The 22554-nt window shown below is 44.2% G+C and overlaps 1 protein-coding gene and 1 long non-coding RNA gene across 2 annotated transcripts in view; one reads left to right on the plus strand and one right to left on the minus strand.

The window, feature by feature from the left end:
- Window positions 1–1843: 1843 nt before the first annotated feature.
- Window positions 1844–22554, minus strand: part of RAB4A (RAB4A, member RAS oncogene family) — a 45453-nt gene continuing 24742 nt past the window's right edge. The window contains exons 3-8 of the mRNA XM_042907752.1: window positions 20235–20349; window positions 15345–15407; window positions 13422–13576; window positions 12096–12191; window positions 7699–7835; window positions 1844–3572 (exon numbers count right to left, since the gene is read on the minus strand). Coding sequence (XP_042763686.1) covers window positions 7720–7835; window positions 12096–12191; window positions 13422–13576; window positions 15345–15407; window positions 20235–20349 — 545 coding nt within the window. The 3' untranslated portion in view covers window positions 1844–3572; window positions 7699–7719. The remainder of the gene's footprint in view (window positions 3573–7698; window positions 7836–12095; window positions 12192–13421; window positions 13577–15344; window positions 15408–20234; window positions 20350–22554) is intronic.
- LOC122201770 lies at window positions 2744–9285 on the plus strand. The gene is made up of 4 exons (XR_006194329.1): window positions 2744–2830; window positions 4639–4719; window positions 7595–7686; window positions 9196–9285. It is a non-coding gene; the product is annotated as an uncharacterized LOC122201770 (long non-coding RNA).

Consider the following 22554-nt stretch of genomic DNA (forward strand, 5'->3'; position numbering starts at 1 on the left):
GGCGTAAGTCGAAGTCAAATGCATTCTTCATAATGGGATATAAGCACATTAGGATGATTTCAATGAAGTATTTCTCATGCTACTGCACCGGCAGAGGGGATACTGAAAATACTTAACCGATACGGCAAGGTCACCAACCACTCCGATGCTATGCTGGCCGTGGGGAGCAGGCCCGCTGCCCTGCTGTCCCTGCTGAGGGACAGAGCTTCTGGTACAATCAGCCACATGCTCTGATAATACTGTATGAAAGACGTGCATTTTGCTTTTTCCACACATGGCAGAAAACTTTACGTAAGTGCAAGGTAACAATAAACATAACCACTCTTGGCTTTGTTATCAATGTCTTTCGAGAAGTCCCCAGTGCTCTGGTGTTATATAAAATCACAAACTCTTTTCAGAGACGCACACTCAACTATTTTCGGGTGAAACGACAGATGCCTTGGGTGTTTCCAAATGCTACAGCATTAAAATGTGGGGCAAAGGTCGATAAAACAAAGGTGATCCCCTGATCACACTGTTCTTTTCCAACAAGAAGCAGTATTTTCTAACCTGAGAGGGCGATGGCCGTCATTTCCTCAGCCACGGGTCTTCCTGAGCCTGGTGAGTGTTCTCGGCTAAATCTAAAAGTCTACAAACAACTCCTTGAAGAATTTCATACAACTGGGAATTAACCAAGCAACGGCTAGCTGGGACAAATTGTGACTGTCCATGAACAGGCAGAATGATTAGTCTTTAAAGAGATTCACTCTACAAGTGGCACAGAAAAAAAATTATGAAAAAATTCACAGGTGTTTTAAAGTCCTTCTAATCCTCTCCTCAAAAAAACAAACAAAAAAACCCCCCAAAACCCCCCAAAAAACAAAAACGGATAAACTTCACAGAAAATTAAGAACCCCCTACTGGCTTGCAGTGTGAATTGCTAATCATTTAAGTTTTTTTTTTTTAATTTTATTTTAACATCAGATTCTTCACTCTGAGTAATACCACTGTTCCTTGAGACTTCAAAGACTCTTTTATAAGTCCCCAAAAATGTTTTTTATAAAAAAAAAACAAAACCATTACAGATTCCCACCCTGGGATGCTCTCATTTTCACTAAATGCTGGGCTTGTAAAATAAACAATTTCAAATCTAAATGGAGTTTAGAGTATTTTTCGAGGACGACTGAAAAAACGCTTCTCTAGAAACGTGAATTGAGAGCATCCTGAAAACGTAGTGAGTCGTGGAAAGCGTACACATAACATTTACCGGCGTATGATGTAACAACATGTATTTGGTCTTCGTCCTTGATTCCCAGCACAGAGCTCCTAAAACCCTTGGAATTTCCACGATGGGGGTGTCTGCTGTTAATCACCAAGTGTCACTTTTGAGCACATTGGAGTTTATGCTAATGAGGTGACTTAGGGTGGGGTCCCGTGCGCCTCAGGATGGGACTGGTCACCAGAAAGACCAAACGATTAGAGGGGCTGGAACTTCCAGGCCCACCACCTCAACTCGGGAAGGGTGGGGTGCAGGCTGGAGATTGAACTCTTGAACAACAAGATGTGATGAGGTTCCAGGTTGGGGAACAAGAACACATCCCTGTGCCAGTGGTATCTGAAGCGTGTGTGTGTGTGTGTGTGTGTGTGTGTATGCTGGGGTGGGGCAGACGAAGCCCGTAACCTGTGGGATCTGATGCTATCTCTAGGTATAGAATATTGGAACTGAATTGTAGGCCGCCCCCCTCACACCTCTGGAGAATCAGAGAACTGGTTGAGGGCGTTGGAAAACACTCCACTGACCAATATACTAAATTATCTCCCTTCTTCATTTTTCCTGAAAGGCCTTTATTAAGAACCACCATGGTTTGGTTCTCCAGCAACTTTTATTGGTCAAACGATGTGGAATTATATGCAGTACCTGTGGTTTAATTAATAGGCTCATTTGTAAACCAAGTTAACATCTTATTTTAAAAATTCTTGCTTTTGAATCAAGCGATGTGGCAGAACAGACATGCTCCTATCCCATGCAAAGAGCTGTTCAAAAATGAGCAGCCTGCAGAACTATCATAAATGAGATGCCGAATCGAACATTCTTCCAGCGAGGTCCATGTAGTAGTTCAGTCTGAAAACTTACTTCATTTTCTGACTTTTCAAAACAAAAATATTCCAGGCAATAATAAAAAAAAAAAAAAGCAAAATTAAGACGCCTAAAACAGATACATACTGATCTTTTTACCCAAGTCACCTCCCAGAGTTTCTAGTGCCACTGTGCTCTGTTGATTAAATAAAACAACAAAAGCAGTAGGCAGCTTCTAACTGAAAGGCAGTGAAACCCACCAATCAGTCTGCAGCGAAAAGTCACAGTGAAAGAACATATATAAGGTAAAGAATGCTTTTTAACCTTTTGGCCTTAAATAATACTGTATTTCAACTTTAAAGAAAAGTTCTATTATATGTTTTTTGCATCGACATTTTAAAATATTAGAACAAGTCTTTGTAATACAATATATTTTACACTTCGATATACCTTATGTGAATTAAAAACATGTCAACTTGATAACCGTAGTAAGGCATTTCAGTATTCAGCAAAAGCTATACAGAAATTTCTTGATGAGTGGTATTCCTTTAATATTAACTTGATTTAGTGGGTTTCCTTAAAACGAACACAAAACAATAAAAGACTTAAAAAAGAGGCAGTGACGTCATACACTGAATCCTAGGAAAAGCACAGTAACGAACAGTGTTTTCCAGCAGGGAGACCAGACAGAGCAGCAAACGGGGAACAGGTGAGCGGCCCCAGTTATACCGTCCGTCGCATTTACCAACAGCCGAAAGCAGAATCGATTTCCTGGTAAGCCTGGGTAAAGGTAACAGAATCCTTAGTGCTGATCACAGTGCCTAAAACACAGCAGGTACTCTGGCTACGCTTCCTGAATCGATCTGGACGAAGGTGCTGTAAAATCAACAGAGTGCTGGAAAGCGTCAAGTTCATGGAAAAACTCCCATTTCCCATTTTATTTCCGTGTCTGAGTAACTACTGGTCTAGTATTTCAAGTGTGGGTTACGTAAACACTTTGTGGACCGTGGCAAATGGGAAGTAAAGAAGCATCTCACTGGCCGTCAATGCCAGAGTCTTCGAATACCGGGTCATCAATATAACCAACTGTGCAATGTAGCTGACAGGATGATCAAAGTACACTCGCCATCGACAGGTTTTAGTTCAGACGATAAAGAAAAATAAAATTTTAGACTGCACTGGGAGCAACGTTCTAACAGATCCTACATCAGATACCATGCCGTGGAGACGTATTGAGTAAGAGTCTATATACAGCACACAGTGAGGATTTAAACCAAAGATGAAAGGGAAAATATGGACCAGAAAATTTTTACATACATGTATACCTCTAACGGTAACTGTCCATTTAATGAGATTTATTATATCATTTGCTGTGCCACATCTACTAGCTTGCATATCACCCCAAATGAATTCTTCTTCGCAGGAATATCTACTTCTGTATAAAGTAGAAAAAGACGGTGGTAAAAAACTTCTTCTTCAAGCTCCGACAACTGTGCCCCAAATAACACCTGAACACCTAAAAAATACGAAGAACAATTTAGAAATCCGCGTAACTATAAATGTGCAGGCAAATACAGCTTAAAGTCCCATAGGGACTTGGTGGACAGATCTTCCTACTCCACTTAAACGTCACGTACACCTGTTAGATGATGTTGCAGGTGCATAAAAAAGTCCACTGTGGCAAATGGGAAAAGGGAAGCTTTACGAAGCTACGATCTCTACTTGCAAATTTTATTAAAAAAAAAGCCTATTTTAGCAACAGACACATTTAGACTTCACTTAACCCAAAAAAGTCTCCGTATTGATACAAAGGCAGAAGAATTTCTATCTCAATTACTCCCATCAACGACCACCCTTCCTTTCTTTCTAAGAGCCTAAAGTTTACATTCTTTTAAGCAGAACATTTTTTTTTTTAATTTGTAGAGTTTAATCTACCATTTCCTATTTCTGTTTGTCTGATCTGTTCCTTACTCTCCCTTTCCTCTTTCTGCCTTCTTTTTGGTTATTTAGATTAATTATGTGTTTATTTCCTTCTCATTCCTATGTTGGTTAATGAGCCAAAACTCTTCGTCATGTTATTGTAGCGGTTGCTTTAGGACTTTCTTCTTACTAAGATTTTACTTTTTGGGAGCAGTTTGAGGTTCACGACAAAAGTGAGGGGAAAGTTCATAGATTTCCCAGTTTCCCAAATACCCGCTGCCCCTCATACATGCAGAGCCTCACCCGTGATCAGCATCCCAGACCAGAGTGGAACATTTGTTACCAGGGATGAAGCTGCACTGACACATCGTCATCCCCCCGAGTCCATTATTTACACTACGGTTAACTCGATGCTGTACATTGTATGGGTTTGGACAAATATATAATGAAACGTATCCATCGTTACAGTATCATAGAGAGTATTTTCACTGCCCCAAATATCCTCTAGGCCCTGCCTATTCATCCCTCCCAACCCCAACCCCTGATCTTTTAATTATCTTCATAGTTTTGCCTTTTCCAGAATGTCATCTTGTTGGAAGCATACAGTATATGTAGCCTTCTCATGGTTTGAGAGTTTTTGTTTTGTTTTGTTTTTTCTTTAGCGCTGAATTGTCCATTGCCTGGATGTACCATAGTTCAGTGATCCATTTGCTGAAGGACATCTCACTTGTTTCCAAGTTTTGGTAATTATGAATAAAGCTGCTTTAAGCGTTCACGTGCAGATTTTTGTGTTTTCAACTCCTCTGGGTAAATACCAAGAAGTGAGACTGCCGGATCACATCGTAGGAGAATGTTTAGTCTTCTAAGAGCTGCCGCGCTGTCTTCCAAAGCGGCTGGACCATTTTGCATCCCCAGTAGGGACGTATGACAGTTCTCCCGCTCCACGTCCTCGCTAGCATCTGGTGTTGTGCGCGTCTTTTATTTTGGCCATTCTAGTAAGTATGCTGTGGTGGTACCTCATCGTTGTTTTAATCTGCATTTCCCTGATGACATATGATGTGCACGATCTTGTCGTATACTGACATCTATGGTACGTCGTCTTTGGTGAGGTGTCTGCTAAGGTCTTTGGCCCATTTATAAACTGGGTTGTTTTCTGTTAAGTTTTAAGGGTTCTTTGTATTATTTGGATAACAATCCTTAACTAGATGTCTTTCAGAAATATTTTCTCCCAGTCTGTGGCTTGTCTTCTGACTCTCTTGGTGTCTTTCCTAGAGCACAAGTTTTGTAATGAAACCCAGCTTATTGACTGGTTCTTTCGTGGATGGTGCCTTTGGTGCTGTATCTACAAAGTCATCATTACACTGAAGATCACCTAGGTTTTTCCCCTACGTTATCCTGTAGGAGTTTTATAGTTTTATGTTTTACATTTAGGTTTGTAATCCATTTTGATTTAATCTTTGCGAAAAGGGGGGTAAGGGGTAGGAGTGTGTGTGTGTGTGTGTGTGTGTGTGTGTGTGTGTGTGGTGTCTAGAGTCTTTTTTTTTTTTTTTTTTGCACGTGGCTAGCCACTTGTTCTAGCACCGTCTGTTGAAAGGACCATCTTTGCTCCTTCATCAAAGATCAGCTGACTATATTGACGTGGGTGTATTTCTGAGCTCTCTGTTCTGGTCCACTGATCTCTTTGTTCATGCTTTCATCCATACCAAACTGTATGGACGACCATAGCTGAATAGTGTCTTGAAGTCCAGGATCTATGGTCGTCCAGCTTTGTTCTTCTCCTTCAATACAGTGCTGCTTGTTCTGGGTCTTCTGTCACTCCGTGTCAACTTTAGAATCACTTTGGTTTTTCCTAATATAGATCTTATACGTATTTTGTTAGAATTAGACCCGAATATTTCCTTTTCTTGAATGCTAATATACACAGTATTGTGTTTTTAATTTCAAACTGCACTTGTTCATTGCTGGTATATAGAGAAGTGATTGAGTTTTGTCTATTAACCTTGTATCTTGCCATATAGCCTTGCCGTATAACTGCTTGCGTAGGAGCTTGTGGATTCTTTTGGATTTTCCACATAGATAACCATGTTATCTGTGGACAAAGACATTAATTTCTTCCTTCCCTATCTGTGTACTTTTTATTTCCTTTTTTGTCTTACTGCATGAGCTAGAACTTCCAGGATGATGCTGAAAAGGAGCGGTGAGCGGAGACATCCTTCCTTGTGTCTTGTTATGAATTGGAAAACTTCAAGTTTAATGATGTTAGCAGTTTTCTGTAGATACTCTTCCCCACGTTGAGGAAATTCCCCTCTATTCATAGTTTACTGAGAATTTTCATCATGAATGGGTGTTGGATTTTGTCAAATGATTTTTCTCTTGATGTGATCGGGTGATTTTTCTTCTTTAGCCCATGGATATGAAGGATTACATTAACTGATTTTGGAATGTTGAACCAGCCTGGCATACCTGGGATAAATCCCACTTGGAAGTGGCATAGAATTCTTTTTGTACAGTGTTGGCTTTGATTTGCTAAAATTTTATTGAGGATTTTTGCATCTATATTCATGAGAGGTACTGGTCTGTAGCTTTCTTGTCATGTCTTTGTCTGGTTTTGGAATTAGGGTAACGCTGGTCTCGTAGAACGAGTAGCAAGTATTCCATCTGCTTCTGTCCTGTGGAAGAGATTGTAGAGAAATGGTGTAATTTCTTCCTTAAATGGTAGAACTCACCAGTGAACCCATCTGGGCCTGGTGTTTTCTATTTTCGAAGATTATTAATCATTGGTTCAGTTTCTTTAATAGATGTAGACTTAGTCAAATTGTCTATTTTTTTTCTTGGGTTTTGGCAAATAGGTCTTTCAAGGAATTGGTCTGTTTCATCTGTATTATCAAACTTGTGGGCATAGTGTTCTTTTACTATCCTTTTCATGTCCATAGGATCTGCAGTGATTCCCCTCTTTCATCTCTGATATTAGTAATTTATGTCTCTCTTTTTTCTTAATTAGCCTGGCTACAAGGTTATTGATTGTATTGATCTTTTTCAATAAATCAGCTTTGATTTTGTTCATTTTTCTCTATTGATTTCTTGGTTTGAATCTCATTGATTTCTGCTCTAGTTCTTATTATTTCTTCTGCCTACTTTGAATTTAATTTGCTCTTCTTTTTCCAGTTGCTGATGGTGGACACTTAGATGACGGATTTTTAGATCTTTCTTCTTTTCTAATTATCTATTCAATGCTATAAATTTCCCTCTAACAATGCTTACACCACATTCCACATTTTGATAAGCAGTTTTGATTTTCATTTAATTCCAAATGTGTTTAAGTTCCTCTTGAGATTTCTTCCTTGACCCACGAGTTATTTAAAACTATGCTGTTTAACCTCCACAGATTTTGGATTTTCCAGTTATCTCTCTGTTATTGATTTCTAGTTCAATTCCATTGTGGTCTAAGAGAAGACACTGTGTAATTTCTATTCTTTTAAATTTGTTAAGGTGTGTTTTATAGCTCCGAATGTTGTCTATCTTGGTGAATGTTCCATGTGAGCTTGAGAAGAATGTTTCAACGCTGTTGTTGAAAACACCTAATTTTAATGATACAATCACCTCTCCATTTCAACGTAGCTGCAAAAAGCGACAGCAACCTTTACAGCTAAGCATGTATAGAACGCCCAAGTAACGAAGAGTACAAGGTTGTGTCAGCCAAGATCCGTGATGTGAGTACCTACCTGTGCACTCCTGTGCTGCTTTTAACAACCACACTCCTGAGCACTTGGGGCCTGTGCGCGACGTGGTGACCTCAGCTGTCTCAAGGCAGCATCTCCGTACTGAATACCAGAGCCCATTCTTTCTGGGTCCAGCTCACCTAAGGACCAAGCAAGTCTTCTTTAAAAGAAGTTTTTATGTTTCTGTGGTGCCCCAAATATATTCAATGAAAAAAGCAAAGTGCAGAACACTGTGTGTAAACAGTGTTTTGAGGGGGGTCTGGGTGGCTCAGTCAGTTGACCATCTGACTCTTGATTTTGGCTCCAGTCATGATCTAACGGTTTATGAGTTTGAGCCCTGCACCGGGCTCTGCACTGACAGTGTGGAGCCTGCTTGGGATTCTCACTCCCTCTCTCCCTGTCCCTCCACCATTCACACGCTCTCAAAATAAATAAATAAACATTAAAAAAAAAACCCAATGTTCTGAATAAAGGAGTAAAACCATATACACGTTTTCTTGCATGGGCATAAAAATACCTTTGGAAGGATATATAAAGAAGTGATAATAACGGCTGGCTTTAAGGAGGAGTTTTAGGGGCGCTTGGGTGGCTCAGTCGGTTAAGTGGCCGACTTCGGCTCAGGTCATGATCTTGCGGTCCGTGAGTTCGAGCCCCGCCTCGGGCTCTGTGCTGATGGCTCAGAGCCTGGAGCCTGTTTCAGATTCTGTGTCTCCCTCTCTCTGACCCTCCCCATTCATGCTTTGTCTCTCTCTGTCTCAAAAATAAATAAACGTTAAAAAAAAAAAGAAGGAGTTTTAGATGGCTAGGGGCCACGAGAGGGGTGTGGAGGGAGACTTTCGCTGTATCCTCTTTTGTATTTTTTGAATTTGGAATTATGTGAACGCAGTATGTACACAAAACTAAATTAATTTCCAATTAAACTACAAGCAGACCACTGCCTACTTACCAGAATGGTACGAACCCAAGTGTGGTAATATCCCCCGTGGGCGTGGCTTTAGTGCAATAAGCACTTCTATTCATTAGAGTGGGGCTCCATTCCTCATATATAGCAGGAATGTGACAGCCTCAACCTAATATCCAAATGCTTAGGTTCTTTGACCTGGCAATTCCACTCCTGGGAACTTATCCTACACACACACTCCGCACATGCGAAACGAGAATATAAAAGGTTATTTACTGCAGTATTATCTGTGACAGCAAATGTCCAAAGTAGACTGGTTAAATACATTATGGCAACACAGACAACTGAATATTACATGTGCACACAAAATACGTACATGTGTACCTTAGCATATGTATGTATAGGGAAGTCTCTGTATGTTGATTTGTAATCATCCATAGATCTAGTTAAGTACAAAAAGCAAGATGCAGCAGAATTTATAGCAGGCTAACTTTTGTGTAAAAAAAGAAAAAAAAGAGGAGGAAATGATGGCTTTTGAACCATATTTTAAAAATACTGCTGAAAAATTTTAACTAATATCTTTATATTCTTTCACCTAGACATAATTATGATTTTGAGGATCTCAGAAGAAATAGACCTTGAAAGTTTTATATGAGTCAACTTATGTGTACTATATTCATGGATGCAGTATTAAGGCGGCAAGGTAATTAAATGAAACCTCAGGCTGAGCTTGGCAACACTCAACACCAAGTCAATTTTAATAACAATGTATGTTATAGAGTCTTTAAAAGTAACAGTTTTTGTGCCAAATTTCATAAAGAAAAAATATTCTGTTTTCAGATCAAGAAAACCCAGAAGGATGAAGTGTCCCTCTCTTGTATCTGGGCCCTCGACCCTCTCTCCCACTACCTCACCCAGTGCCCTACTTTCCCTGTCATGCCCTCTCCCTACCTCCTCTCCTTTACTTTCTACCTCATGTTCTCTCGGCACTTAGAAATGCTAAAATGTCTTCCATCACCGAAACCTCTTTACCCCTTTGTACCCTGCCATACCAGTACCTTCTTCCTCAAGAGAGGAATCAAAACTCACTCTGCTTTCTCACTTCCTCTTTGTTCCTCATTTGCTGTCTTCTATTTTCATAATTCTGCTGGAGCTGTTCTTGATGAAGATGATCAGTGACTTCCTATTACCCACCCCTGTGGCTATTTCTTAGCTTAGTTCTTAGCTTATCAGACTGGTCTCCATCTCACTCGATCGCGAACAAGTCTTTGACTCGCTTAGTGTTTGGGCTGAGATGATACCCGCTTTCCCCTGGTTCTTTCCAGACATCTCTGACCATTTCCTTCTCTTTTGTAGGTTCCTCCTCTTCTCTCTCGGTCTCCAAGGCTCTGCTTTTGATCACTGCTTTTCTCACTCTCAACTGCTCTCGGATGATCACGTTCCTTCCGTAGTTTCGACTACTCCTACGTACTGATGAATCCCAAATGGACACCGGCAGCCCAGACCTCTCCCCAGAGCTTGTAACTGCACGTGCTTGTTGTACCAGTGGCACTGCAAAGGGAACCCATCAGAAACGGACTCCCCTTCATTCCCTTGAGCCCGCTTATCCTCTGGCTTAATGACATCTCTTTACCGAGTTACCCAAGTGTGACATCTAGTTATCCTTGGCTCCTCATGCCTTCCCGACCCCACCGCCTCACCGCCCCCCTCACCCCAAAACCAACTGCCCTACTATTTAGCATTGGAGTCACATGACGCTGCTACCAAAATATTTCTTAGATTCATCTATATCTCCTTATCGTTACTTCCACATCCTCCTTAAAGCTTTAATCAGTCATATTTTACTTGGATTACTCAAAAATGCCTTAATTGCTCTCCCGGTCTCTAGTCCTGTTCTTTCACTCTGTCCTCGACGTGGCCGCCTACATGCATGATGTATCTCAGGTCCCGACCTGACCTTACCACTCGCTGCTCCCATCCCTGAATAGCTTCCCATCCCGTACAGCCGTGGTTCTCAATCCTGGAGGAGCGCTAGAGTCAATCACATACGAGGGCTTTTAGAATGCTGATGCCCAGACTATGCTTCAGCCCAATTAATCAGCATCTCAAGAGGTGGGGCCTGGGATCTAAATTTTCGTGTCCCAGGTGACTCTAGTGGACAGCCAGAGGTGAGACTCAGTAACCCACAGGACAAAGTTCCAGATCCTTGATGAGAATCACTGGCCTGGCGGGTGCCTGTCTCCAACCTTCTCCCCTGCCACCCTCCCACTGTAGTCTCTCTGTTCTAGTGATTTCAACTTTGCGGTCATTTTCTGCCAGTCTCAACTCCTGCTGTCCCTTCTGTTGGACTACCCTCCTCTCCACTCCCTAGGCTGGCTCATTCCTACATTTCGAAAAGACTGGGCTCGGTTATCACCTCCCCTTGGAGGGACACCACCTCCGTGACCTGGCTGGGCAGGTTCCCCTTCTCTGTGCGACCCCAGGATTCTATGCGCCTCCCAATTATTGTATCCTCCACACCATATTGTAATGATCTTTTGATGTGTCTCATGAAAGACAGTTTCTTGAGGGCAAGGGTTATGATTAATTCGTTTTTGTATCCTAGCACCTGACAAAGAACCAACCTTCAGATATTTGAGTGAATCAATTAAAAAGTGAACGTCTACATATAATTTCGGTACCTTAATAAAACTCAACTTTAATAATGACAACTACATACTATTTTGTCAGCTGCCTAAACTAGGGTTATTTTATTTTTTTATGTTTTTTTAAAAAACTTTATTTTAGAGAGAGAGAAAGAGAGTGTGTGCAAGCAGGCGAGGAGAGGGAGACAGAGGATCTGAAGCAGGCTCTGCACCGAGAGCAGAGAACGCAAGCGGGGCTCGAATTCACGAACCGTGAGACCATGACTTGAGCCAAAGTCGGACACTCAACTGGCAGAGCCACCCCGGAGCCCCAGGTTATTTTAAACTCATTTTTACTGAAGCGACAAATACAACAAAATAATGAGACGCGTTACTACCGAAGCACGCTCAGTTAGCTTCAGAAATAAACTATCCACGAGGTACAAGCTTCAAGTACCAACATCGTGCATGTACCCATAACTTCCTTAACCTCACGCAGGCGGTCCACCATCACGCCACATGACCGTGGCCCAGCAGGGCTAGTGAGCTGTGGTCAGAGAGCGAACAGAGCTCCAATCTTCCTCCTCGAAGCGATGGATCCCAAAAAGGCCGGGGTTCTGAAAGCCAACACCCACTGAGGCCCCGACTGCCCATCCTCTGTCACCAGTGGGCCATGGAAGCCACTACGAACAAGGGTGGGGTTTCACCTCAGCCATGTGCACAACGCCTTCAAAACCGTAAATGGCAATTTTAGGTTGGCGGATGTAGAGAGAACACTCCTGGACTAAATCACTCCTGGAAAACTAAAAGGTGATACTGCTGGGCTAGACAGTAAAATACGCTGAAGAAAAGTTTATTGATGGAAAACTTTTTACCTGATTCAATTTTGTTAAGTATTTTTCTTGCACATTGTACAAAGGCCTCTTCCACATTCTCCCCCGTTAGTGCACTTGTTTCCAAGAACATCAGCTCTAAAAGTGACATCAAACAAAACACGAAGCCATGTTTAGAGGACGATCACAATTCAATAACGGACAGCCTGTTCAGAATTCTCTTCGAACAGCAGGCAAAAAAGGAATTTATTACTTAGGAACCACATATTTCTGCAAATAAAATCAATAAATGTAAATACGGCTTTTTAAATGTTAGAAGACATCTATGCTTTCCTGAAAAGCGGGAGACACCTTGTGTTAGCACTCAAGTCTACTGGAGAGACTGTGCGAGCTCCAGCGTTTGGTAAGGAAGCAGGCTGCTAGAGAAGGCCCAGCTGTCGACACGAGATGGAGATCCTCCAAATATTCTTCATGTCACCATGGATACAACCGAAAGGTTTTTCATTTTGGAAGGGACTACACGGCAGCTTGTCATGCTGACGGCGAAGAGGCCTTCTATGAATTAATACTCTTCGTATCCACCGGGGCGCTTACTACCCCAGTGGGGAGGCCGGCTCGCCTTGCTTCTGTATTTCTAAATGGTTTCTTTCCAAACTCACGATGGCTTAGGTTCTTCTCCCATGCTTATTTTCTTAGCACAACACCAATCTGTAAGAGTGTAATTTGGTAGTCCTAGACTCCAAGGGACAATTGGCGCTAGGATATTTTAGTTCTTGACTGGTTCTAAAAATTATTTAAAATGTCTAAATTCTGATCGTTTTGTGATCTATAAGCAACCATTAATTTTATGTGTCGCTCTCTGGTGTTCTGTAGGGAAAATCATAGAGGTTTCAAGGGCATCTAGAACCAAATGACTTTAATTTAATGTAACTAAAATAAAGCCAATAAGCCTAGTATCTCTTCCACTGCTTCCTCTTCTATTTAGATCTAACATTTTACCAACTTAGCTCCAAATTACATTAGAGGGGAGGGAGAAAAAGGACAGGACATCACCTGATTAGGGCCTTTAAAAATTAATATTATAAATTTCACTTTAGACCAAAGCCTGGGCTGTTCAAAGACCTTGGACTGAAAGGTCATTACACAGTATTTGCACATTTGCTTTTATCCTCATCGTAACCTGGTGGGCAGAATACAGTGAAAATAGGTTAAGTAAGTCTAAATTTACTAAAAACCACAGGAGATCTCACATTTCTTAAGTACGGCTTAATCCTAAAATTTCAGTAGATACGGTAAACCCAAAGCAATGTTGTTACCCCCAGATCCGCCCATTTGAAAAGCGGTAGTATCAAGTAAAAGGTCACTTGCCATTTTCTTGAGCAAATCTGGAGGCTTCTAAGAAAGTAACTTCACGATCTGCGTCCAGGTCCTTCTTGTTCCCACAGAGGATGATCACAATGTTCTGACTCGCTAGCATTCTGGCATCTGTTAACCAATTAGTAAGCGCATTGTAGGTTTCTCGGCTGCATAATATAAGATTGTGAAAATAATACATGTTTTTTATAAAACTAGCAACTCTTTCCAATCATTCACACTACTCACACTGCTTTTAAACATGTCAGGGTAAGGTCAACAACCTTTAAGGTTACTCAGGTAACCTGAACGCTCAATTACACACCACGCCATAGGGTTTGTTTTTCTTCCAGAAAAATGGCGACAGCAAGTCAGATACTTTGCTATTTGTTTTTGCCCAATCGGTGCAAAAGGAAACAGAAGTTCCTTTATTCATTTTGCTAATATTTATTGAGCTCTTAGCTCTAGGCTCAGTTGTGTGCAACGTGGGGAAGCAAGTTCTAACAGGTAGCTGCTATCATGTAGCAGGTCCGTGCGGCATGCTCGTACTTTGTAGGAATTTATCACATTCTTTATAAAGACTCTGTGCATAAACTCTACCTCCCTTTTCCATGAGAAACCTAAGGCCCGGAGAGATTAATTAAGTTGCCCAAAGTCACACAAGCAGCCAGTGGCGGAGCCAGGACTTGACTGGGTCCGTCGGACTCCAGGACCAGCTCCGCCATCTGCCGTCTTCTGTCCGGATACATTCAGGGACACATCTGCCCTGCGGGCAGATTACTTAGCCTGATGACTTTGCAGTTGGCAAGCTGAGCCCTTCACTGCCTGAGCGAGTGCGGCAGGGCCGGGCCAGGAGCTGCCACCTCATTGCCAGCGTGCCTCCTTCCGAACATACAGACTGGGTGTCACAGCAGCAAGGTGACACTCTTTGGGCAAGTTCCTACCGGAAAGAGCTGCCAGATGATAGGGTATAGATGACATTTTTAAGGTGGTGCCGGGGGCGCCTGGGTGGCTCAGTCGGTTAAGCGGCCGACTTCGGCTCAGGTCATGATCTCGCGGTTCGTGAGTTCGAGCCCCGCATCGGGCTCTGTCCTGACAGCTCGGAGCCTGGAGCCTGTTTCAGATTCTGTGTCTCCCTCTCTCTGACCCTCCCCCATTCATGCTCTGTCTCTCTCTGTGTCAAAAATAAATAAACGTTAAGGTGGTGCCAGCACACACTGAGATCAGTGCTGTCTGATGGGACTTCTGCAAGGACAAGAATGTTCTATAATCCGTACCGTCCAATTCAGCAGCCACCAGTCCCATGAGGCTACTGAGCCCTCGAGATGGGGCAAGTGAGACCAAGGAACCAAATTTCTAATTTAATTCGTGATATGTGGGTGACAGTGCACTCAGATCCTTATGATGTGCCAAGAGCCTTACACCAACCGATTTAACCAGCTGCAAACCTCCCAAGTCTTACGCAATTATCAGCGCTCCCTGTAACGGACCAGGACATTGAAGTCCAGACGCTACGGCACCCTCCCCGAGGACCACCCAGCTAGCCGCCCAGAGCTGCATGCGAACCCAGGCGGTCAGAGCCCAGAGCCTGGGCCCTCACCCTTCGTCGACATCGATGACTTCTAATAATTTACCACACCTAAACATTCACTTTGGGAACCTTGAGGAATGTGTCAAAGCATCAAGCTAAGAAACATAATGAACCGCTGGGGATGCTTTATCTAAAACCTCACTGATGCATTTCCTTACATGGCAAAGGGGCAGCAGTGGCTGGCTCAGACACCTCTAAAGCCCCGGATGAAGGGGCCGAGGGGATTCCAGAAGCCCAGGCACAAAGCACACACTGCACGCAGGTGCGCTTTGGCAAGACCAGGCTCCGGGGAGCAGGGCTGCCTCTTCTACCGGGGGTGGGGACTGGGGCGGGAGGGGTCACGTTACCTGGTGATGTCGTAGACGAGGAGTGCTCCCGCGGCACCTCTGTAATAACTTCTCGTCACAGACCTGAAAGAGTTACACTACTCTTACTTCCGGCCAATCAAGATCCTCTCCCACTGAACACTGTCACCTATTTTTGCTTTGCAGACCACCACGCAGGGACAGGTGTTGCATTAAAACAGAAATGATGCAGACATCTGAGCGAGCGCACGACGGGCTCGCCTGTCTGAAATCACGTCACAGAAACGCTGGGGAGGTGGGGGGACGTGCGGCTGAGACAACGATGACATTTCCTAACAGGTAGATGAAGCTCTCCCCCAGCACCCAAGATCGGCTCTGAACTTACAAGGAGGGGCAAAGCGTCTTAGGAGCCATCCGAACCCCTAGGCGGGCGCTCAGCACCCAGCACTCCTGCCCTGCTTCCTCTGGGGAATTTCAGGCCTTCTCCATGGCCCTGCGTAGCTGCCCCCCTCTTTTCCCGGGAAAAGGGAAGTCCTCGGGTGGGAATCCACTACATCTTCCAACCGGGAAGCCACTGCCCCCACCGCCCCCGTACTCACCTTCTTTTCCCCTCCCCACTCCTAACAAGGAAAGGCCGCTTCGCCTATGCCAACTGAGTGCCTCTGACACATCTTATCCGTTCTCACGGTCCTCAGGATTATTTTCTCTCAGTAACACGCTTTCTCCCCAGTAGTATCAGCCTCTCCTTCTCTGTTCGATTCCACCCCCCATCAGCAACATAAAACGTGCTCCGCTACGTCCCATCTTGAACAGCAAGACGTGCGGCGCAGTCCTTTCGGCTACCGTCCCGCTGTTTGTTCCTCTCTGCACCCCAATTCCTCCAAAGCAGTTGTCCCCAGCAGCTGTTTCCTTCTCTTCACCACTGCTCTGGCGTCCGTGTCCGCTCCTCCGCATCTCCGAGTCCGGCGGCATTTCTGGGTCCTCATCCCTCCAACCCCGCCTCACCCCTCCCTGAACCAGCTGCCCCGCTCTCCTCCCTCACTGGCCGCTTCTCCTCCTCCAGCTGGGGGTCACACTCTCGCGAGCCAGCCTGCCCTGTTTGTACCAGAGTTCCTCGGAGCTGGGGCTCAGTCCCGGGTTCTCTCTTCTAGTCACACCTTGACCCGAGAGTAATCTGCGGCTCGGGCTACTTCTGGAAGATCCGGCTGCTGCCCCAACGCCCCCTCGTGACTGCCTAATGAACACGTCACACTTAACATTTACAAGACAGGACGTCTTGGCTCCTACCCGCCACGTCCATTCTGGTTTGGGGGGTGGGGAACGCCACCGCCCCTCTGTTTATCAGCCAGAAAACTCTGCTTTTATCCTCAACCTTCTCCACACTGGACCCACCAGTAGGTCTTGGCTCGCTAACTGACGTCTCCTGTGTCGTCCATGTTCTTCCAGCTTCAGCAGGGCCATCCTAACCCAAACCACCGGTCTCCGCCTGGATCCCTGCAGTCACCCACTACCACGCGTGTCCCCACTGCCACTTGTGTCCCTTGGTCCATTTTCCTGAGCAACCAAATTCCTCGTCAACACCTACAAGGCTTCCTGTGCTCAGACGCTGGAAATGGACCTCAACTGCCAACGGTCGATGATTGAATCAACCGTGTTCACCTACCGACACCTCCGTAAGAACCCCTAAATGATAGGGTTCAGAGCGCTTCTGAGTTCATGATCACTTGCAGGGGCAGAGAGGGCAGAGCACCCGGAGAGGGCCTGGGAGCTCAGCACCCAATTCCCACATACACTGCCCAATGCATCTCTTGGCTGTTCCTGGGTTGTATCCTTTATAATAAACTGGTGACAGTGAATGCAGTGCTTTCCTAAGTTCTGTGAGCTGTTCTAACAAATTACTGAACCTGGGGGATGCGTTGTGGGAACCTGTGAATTTGTATTTTGCTGGGCAGAAGGGAGGATGGCTTGGGCACCTAATTTAGGACTAGTGTATGAAGTGGGAGCGGGTCTGTGGGACCCCTTAGCCTGTGGGGTCGGATGCTGACTCCAGAGAGAGTCAGAATTGGAGTTGAATTGTTGGACACCGAGTTGGTATCGGAAAACTGGAGAACAGGTGTGGAAAACCCCCCGTTTGGTGTCCGAAAATACACATCACAGAACAGTGCCTATCTTTAGGGCAAAAAGGAAACTGGGGAACTTATCAAAAACAAACAAGATGACTCATGATTAGTTTGATACTTTGAAAAGGGCAGCTATTTTTGAATGTATTTTTCGGCTCTTAAACTCCAAAGGCACACAGATAGCTTGAGGCTTCTCCTTTCTACCCGTCGACCGCGCTCTGCAGGGCATATGCTTGGAGACCTGGCGGACAGGTGCAGCGTGGGAAGGGCCGCATTGTGAGTGCTTCCTGGGACCGCCTCTCGGACTGGAGGGAGGCCTCTTCTCCACATACGCGGAGGCAACTCTTTCCTATTTTAGTTTCCAGAAACTAGCAGACATCTAGTATCCAGAGAAAGGGGTAAGAGTTTTCCTAAAGGTAAACTGAATTATATCGGCCGCGTCATTCACTTTAAAACACGGTATTTTGACATGTGGTGTCTAACAAATTATTCAAGTATACAAATATAAGCATTTAAGAGTACTTTTTTTGAGGCAGTTAATGTTTCTCAAAAGTCATTTAAAGCAGAGTAATACAGGTACGTAGTTTGAAAAGGAAATAGTGCTGAAAGTCTCAACATGAAACTCCGCTGTCTCCCGCCTCACTCTTCCTGGGAGCCCCACTCCCAAGGCGAGTTCCTTCCCTTGCACTTGACTTTTTTCCTAAATGAAGTCACTAACAGAATACATGTTGAACACCTACGTGCTATCTTCTCCCCAGGGCTTTGGAGAAGCAACAAAGAAACGCACAAACGTCCCTACTTTCACGGATCTTCGTTTCCTTTCTCCGGCATTTGCTTTCATCTTTCTGTAAGATGCTTATGAAACTATTCGACTTGTGAGTTTCAGGGCTTACTGCTTTCCTGCTTTGATAAGAATCTAGCACACTCATAACCTCCCACCCCCTTCCCTCCGTCTCCTCTTCCTCCCGGGGAGCACCCTTGCCTGCCACCGACCGGCCTGCGGTGCTTCACCATCCTCTTTCAGGGTTTACTTCTTTGTATTGATGAAGCGTACCCTCCCGAAGTTTCTAAGAAAGAGTGTGTGAAAGATAACCTTTGTTTCCCCTACTCTTGAATATCTGAAGGTCTTCTGACTTTATTATCTATCACACTTGGTTGATAGTTTGGCTAAGTTTCGAAGGTCGGAATGGGATTTTTCATGCTGAGTTGGCAGGGTGAGGCTTCCCTATCTTCTGGCTTCTGCATGCTGCTGTTGAATGGTGAAATGCAATCCCCATTTCTGCTCCTTTAATGTGACTGTGTTTTTCTTCTGGGGATCTTTTTGTGTCTCCACTGCCTCTTTGTCCTCTGAAATTTCACACGACATGCACGCCAGTTGGGATTTTTTGCCCCATTCATTTGCATTTGGTCTAAGGCGGGCCCGATACATCTGGAATCTCGTTTCTTCAGTAGAAAAATCACAGACATTGGGCTATTTCATTGGAGACGCCAGCATGTTATTATATTTAGGCCTTTCCTTTGGGGCTACTCATTCTTCTGCAGAGAAAAATTGTTTCTCCTGAATACGCACCTGGCGGCCAGCAGCCAGGGAAGAGGTGGGAGAAGAGGGCGAGGGTTCGCAGACTTTCACCGATTTCCTTCTTTTCAGTCCTTCCCTCGTCCCTGTCCTCTGCTGCGCCTTATGACTTCGCGTCTAGACCCTGCTTTAACTCAGAGACTGAACTTCTCATCGTGTGTGTGTGTGTGTGTGTGTGTGTGTGCACACATACAGAAACACTTTAAACCTCCCTCCTGTAGAACCTGAAGCTTCCAAATCCTGACCTTTCTTGGGACTCAGCAGGAGGACGTGGCCTCCAGCTCCCTGGCCTCCCCCATTATGGGCACTCAGATGTAGCTTTTAGTCAGTCACCATCCACTAATCACGTACCCTCCCTTTCTGGGTGTTTGCGAGTTAATGCCATTTCTGTTATTTTATAGTCATTCCGGTGAGGGTTTGGGGCTGAGAAAACACAAGTCTGTGTGTTTGATCAGTGGTTCCAGAAGAATGATCGTGATTAAAAATGGTTTCGATATTTCTGAAGCAAACAATTATTGAACATTTAAAATATAATATACTCCTGACTTTAATGAAATGAAATGCTTATAGTGAGAGTGAGTTTTACTTAACTGAATTTTAAGACCGTGAATATCCGTTCTGTTTTGACTTTGTGTATCTGTTCAAAAAACACACCTAAAATATCAATCTACTTTCTTGCTTTAATAGTTACAGACTATTAAACATGTAACCTCCTATGCAGTGATCTGGGGTCATAATTTCAAACATCAGTTATGACTATAGTGTAATAAAAATGTGCAGGAGAGAATATTTGGTGGAACGTATACCAGCCGTCAGGACGTGCTAGTTAATGTAAAACAAAATAAAACCGCAAAAGAGGTTTTTAAAAATTCTCCTTTAAAAGTGGAAGATAGAGAAGAAATTGTTGTGCTATTACTTTGCCTTAATTTTAATCTCAAAGTATACTGCAGAATATACAATGTCACATCCTCCAAATGTACTCGCTAGTCCCAAAGAATAACTCAGCCTCTACATTAGGATGCGTTCGCTCAAAAGAGATTCTAACGCATTCTTTAGCAAGTCAATGCCACCTGGAGAAAACAGTCCTTTAAGACAAGAAGCTGCTCTTTAAGCTTCCAGAGGTGAAGGTTCTGAAATCTGTGTAGGGGAGAAGACAACTACACATATTAAAAGGCTATAATTGGTTATTTCAAATCCAATTTTCAAATATTTTTGTTAAGTTAGAGAGAAAGCTACCTGAATCGTTCTTGGCCTGCTGTATCCCATATCTGTAACTTTACATATTTACCACCAACATTTATTATCTTTGAACCAAACTCCACTCCTATTGTATGATTTGAGTCATCTTTGACTGAAAAAGAAAAAGAACAAGATATTTAATTTTAGAACATTAAGGAAACAGGCTTACAGATTTAAACAAGTGAAATCAAGGGTTAAGGTCAACGGAAATGTAATTTACTGTAGCCTTTCATTTTTCCAACAGTCAGTTGATACGAAGCACTCACTGTTTTAAACAGAACACACACACACTTCCTCTTCTGAAGGAGGCGATAAGGCTCTTTTGCAAGACCCCCAAAACAAACCATACATTTTAAAGTCTAGGCTTGGAAATGGCTACACCACATGAGAACCACATCTACCCGTCCACGGGGAGGGCACTCACAAATGGTGACTGCATAAAATACCCGGGTGCCCCCCGAAAGGGCTTACGGCCCACTGCACCTCAGTCAGTAATGAAGAGGTGAGAATTCCCACTATTTGAATGGACAAATATTCCAAAGAAATCAAAGGGGAGGAAAAACACCGTAGCCCCCAAAAGAAACTTGATGGACACCAGAGATGAAGGGAAAAAGAGGAAAAGATAAAACAAAAACAAAAACAAAAACAAACAAACCCCAAACCCAAAGCCTCTATGCGTATTATCGTGGATTTTAGTACTGTGTGGCAATAACTTGGAGTGAACTTGTTGGAGAAGTCAATACTCTCTGTGCCGGGAGGCGGGCAAAATAAGCAGCTTGCTAAGCCCACCCCGAGTAAGCGGTCTGTGAAGGAACACTGCTGTGGTGATGAACACCGAGGGTGGCTCCACGGCCCGTGACTGGCTTCCACTTTGTGGCTCCACGGCCTGTGACTGGCTTCCACTTTATAGCCGTAGGGCCAAAGTCAGGGATGCCACGTGACGGGGTGCTGAGCTTCCGGGTGTGTGTGTGTGTGTGTGTGTGTGTGTGCACGCGCGCGCGCGTGCGGGTGCACAAAACAGGTTCATACTGACCACACAAGCCTGTCCCAGACAGTGTGGAGCTAGTGTGGACGTTCTAGAATTCAAGCTACCGAGAAACCTCGGAGTAAAAGGCTCAAAGGGTGATGGCTAAGGTCGGAGGGCATTCTGATTACAACATGGCCACAAGAGGAATAAAGTGAAACCTTTCCCGTGATGCTCTAGACCACGCGGACTAACACCACACAGGTACCGGTCTCTGTGGCGAGGCCTTAAGGGAAGGACGATCAAGGGAGAGCTCGCCACAGAGAGAGGACACAAGGATTAATAAGCAGGTGGGCACTGGGCCCAATGTCCTGGGGGCCTTCTCTTCTGAGATGCTACAATGCAGTCTTGGCAACCTGTGAGGGGACCTGGGCCCCCAGGGGGGGAATATGTGTTCCACTCGGTAAGGACTGGCTCTGTGACTAATCCATGCTGGGGCCGTGTCACTCGACAGAGGTTCCAACAAGTCCTTGGAGATTGAAAATGGAAATAGCAGAATACACTTCTACAGTTTTACTCCTCAAAGCTCTTTGCCTGGATACCCTCTGCCGTCTCTTTGCCCATTTTGCCCACCCCGACTTCAGCAAGGGCAGTTAATTCTGCTTCCGTGCCTTTACCCACCTGCCGCGAAACAGGTCTTTCCCCACCATTCTTTCCATGGCTCTAAGAGCACTGTTTATTTTCAGGGTCTCTAGATCTAACCAAGTCTTTTACAATATCTTGGAGTAAAAAATCCAACCTCCCTTACCAAAAGAGCGCCAAGTCAATGGCAAAAAGATGGGTCTGTGGTCAAAAGGTCCGGGCTTGAGTCTAATCAACTACCCTCCCAAGGTGGTGGGATGACCGTCCCAAGAGCACACACCCACTTCTCTACACCTGCGCCTTTTACCTGCGAAACGGAACTGAGGACAACAGCTGCCTTCACTGTAGTACAAGGCTGCCGAGGACCCCACATGACTGGCTTATCTACAATGTGCCGCTAGGGCTTTTTGGGCGGCTGGCTCCCTGTCAGGGAATGACATTCCTCCTTTGCCTTCCGCTTCACCATGTTGTATCTCAGTATCTGGAATGTATCTGAGTATGTGGGAAAATGGATGGTATGATAATATACTGAATGATGAGCCATCATGAAACTGAAATAACTTGACGAAAACCACAGGCATTTGCTGAAAGCTTAATACGACATAAACTTTTAACGTTATTTTAACATATTTTAAACTATAACTCTTTGCTGAAATATATTCACAAGTTTTACTACAAACAAATCTGAGCAAGGGAGCACTCTCAGAAAAA

Source organism: Panthera leo, chromosome D2 (assembly GCF_018350215.1).
Source record: "Panthera leo isolate Ple1 chromosome D2, P.leo_Ple1_pat1.1, whole genome shotgun sequence".
Lineage (NCBI taxonomy): Eukaryota > Metazoa > Chordata > Mammalia > Carnivora > Felidae > Panthera > Panthera leo.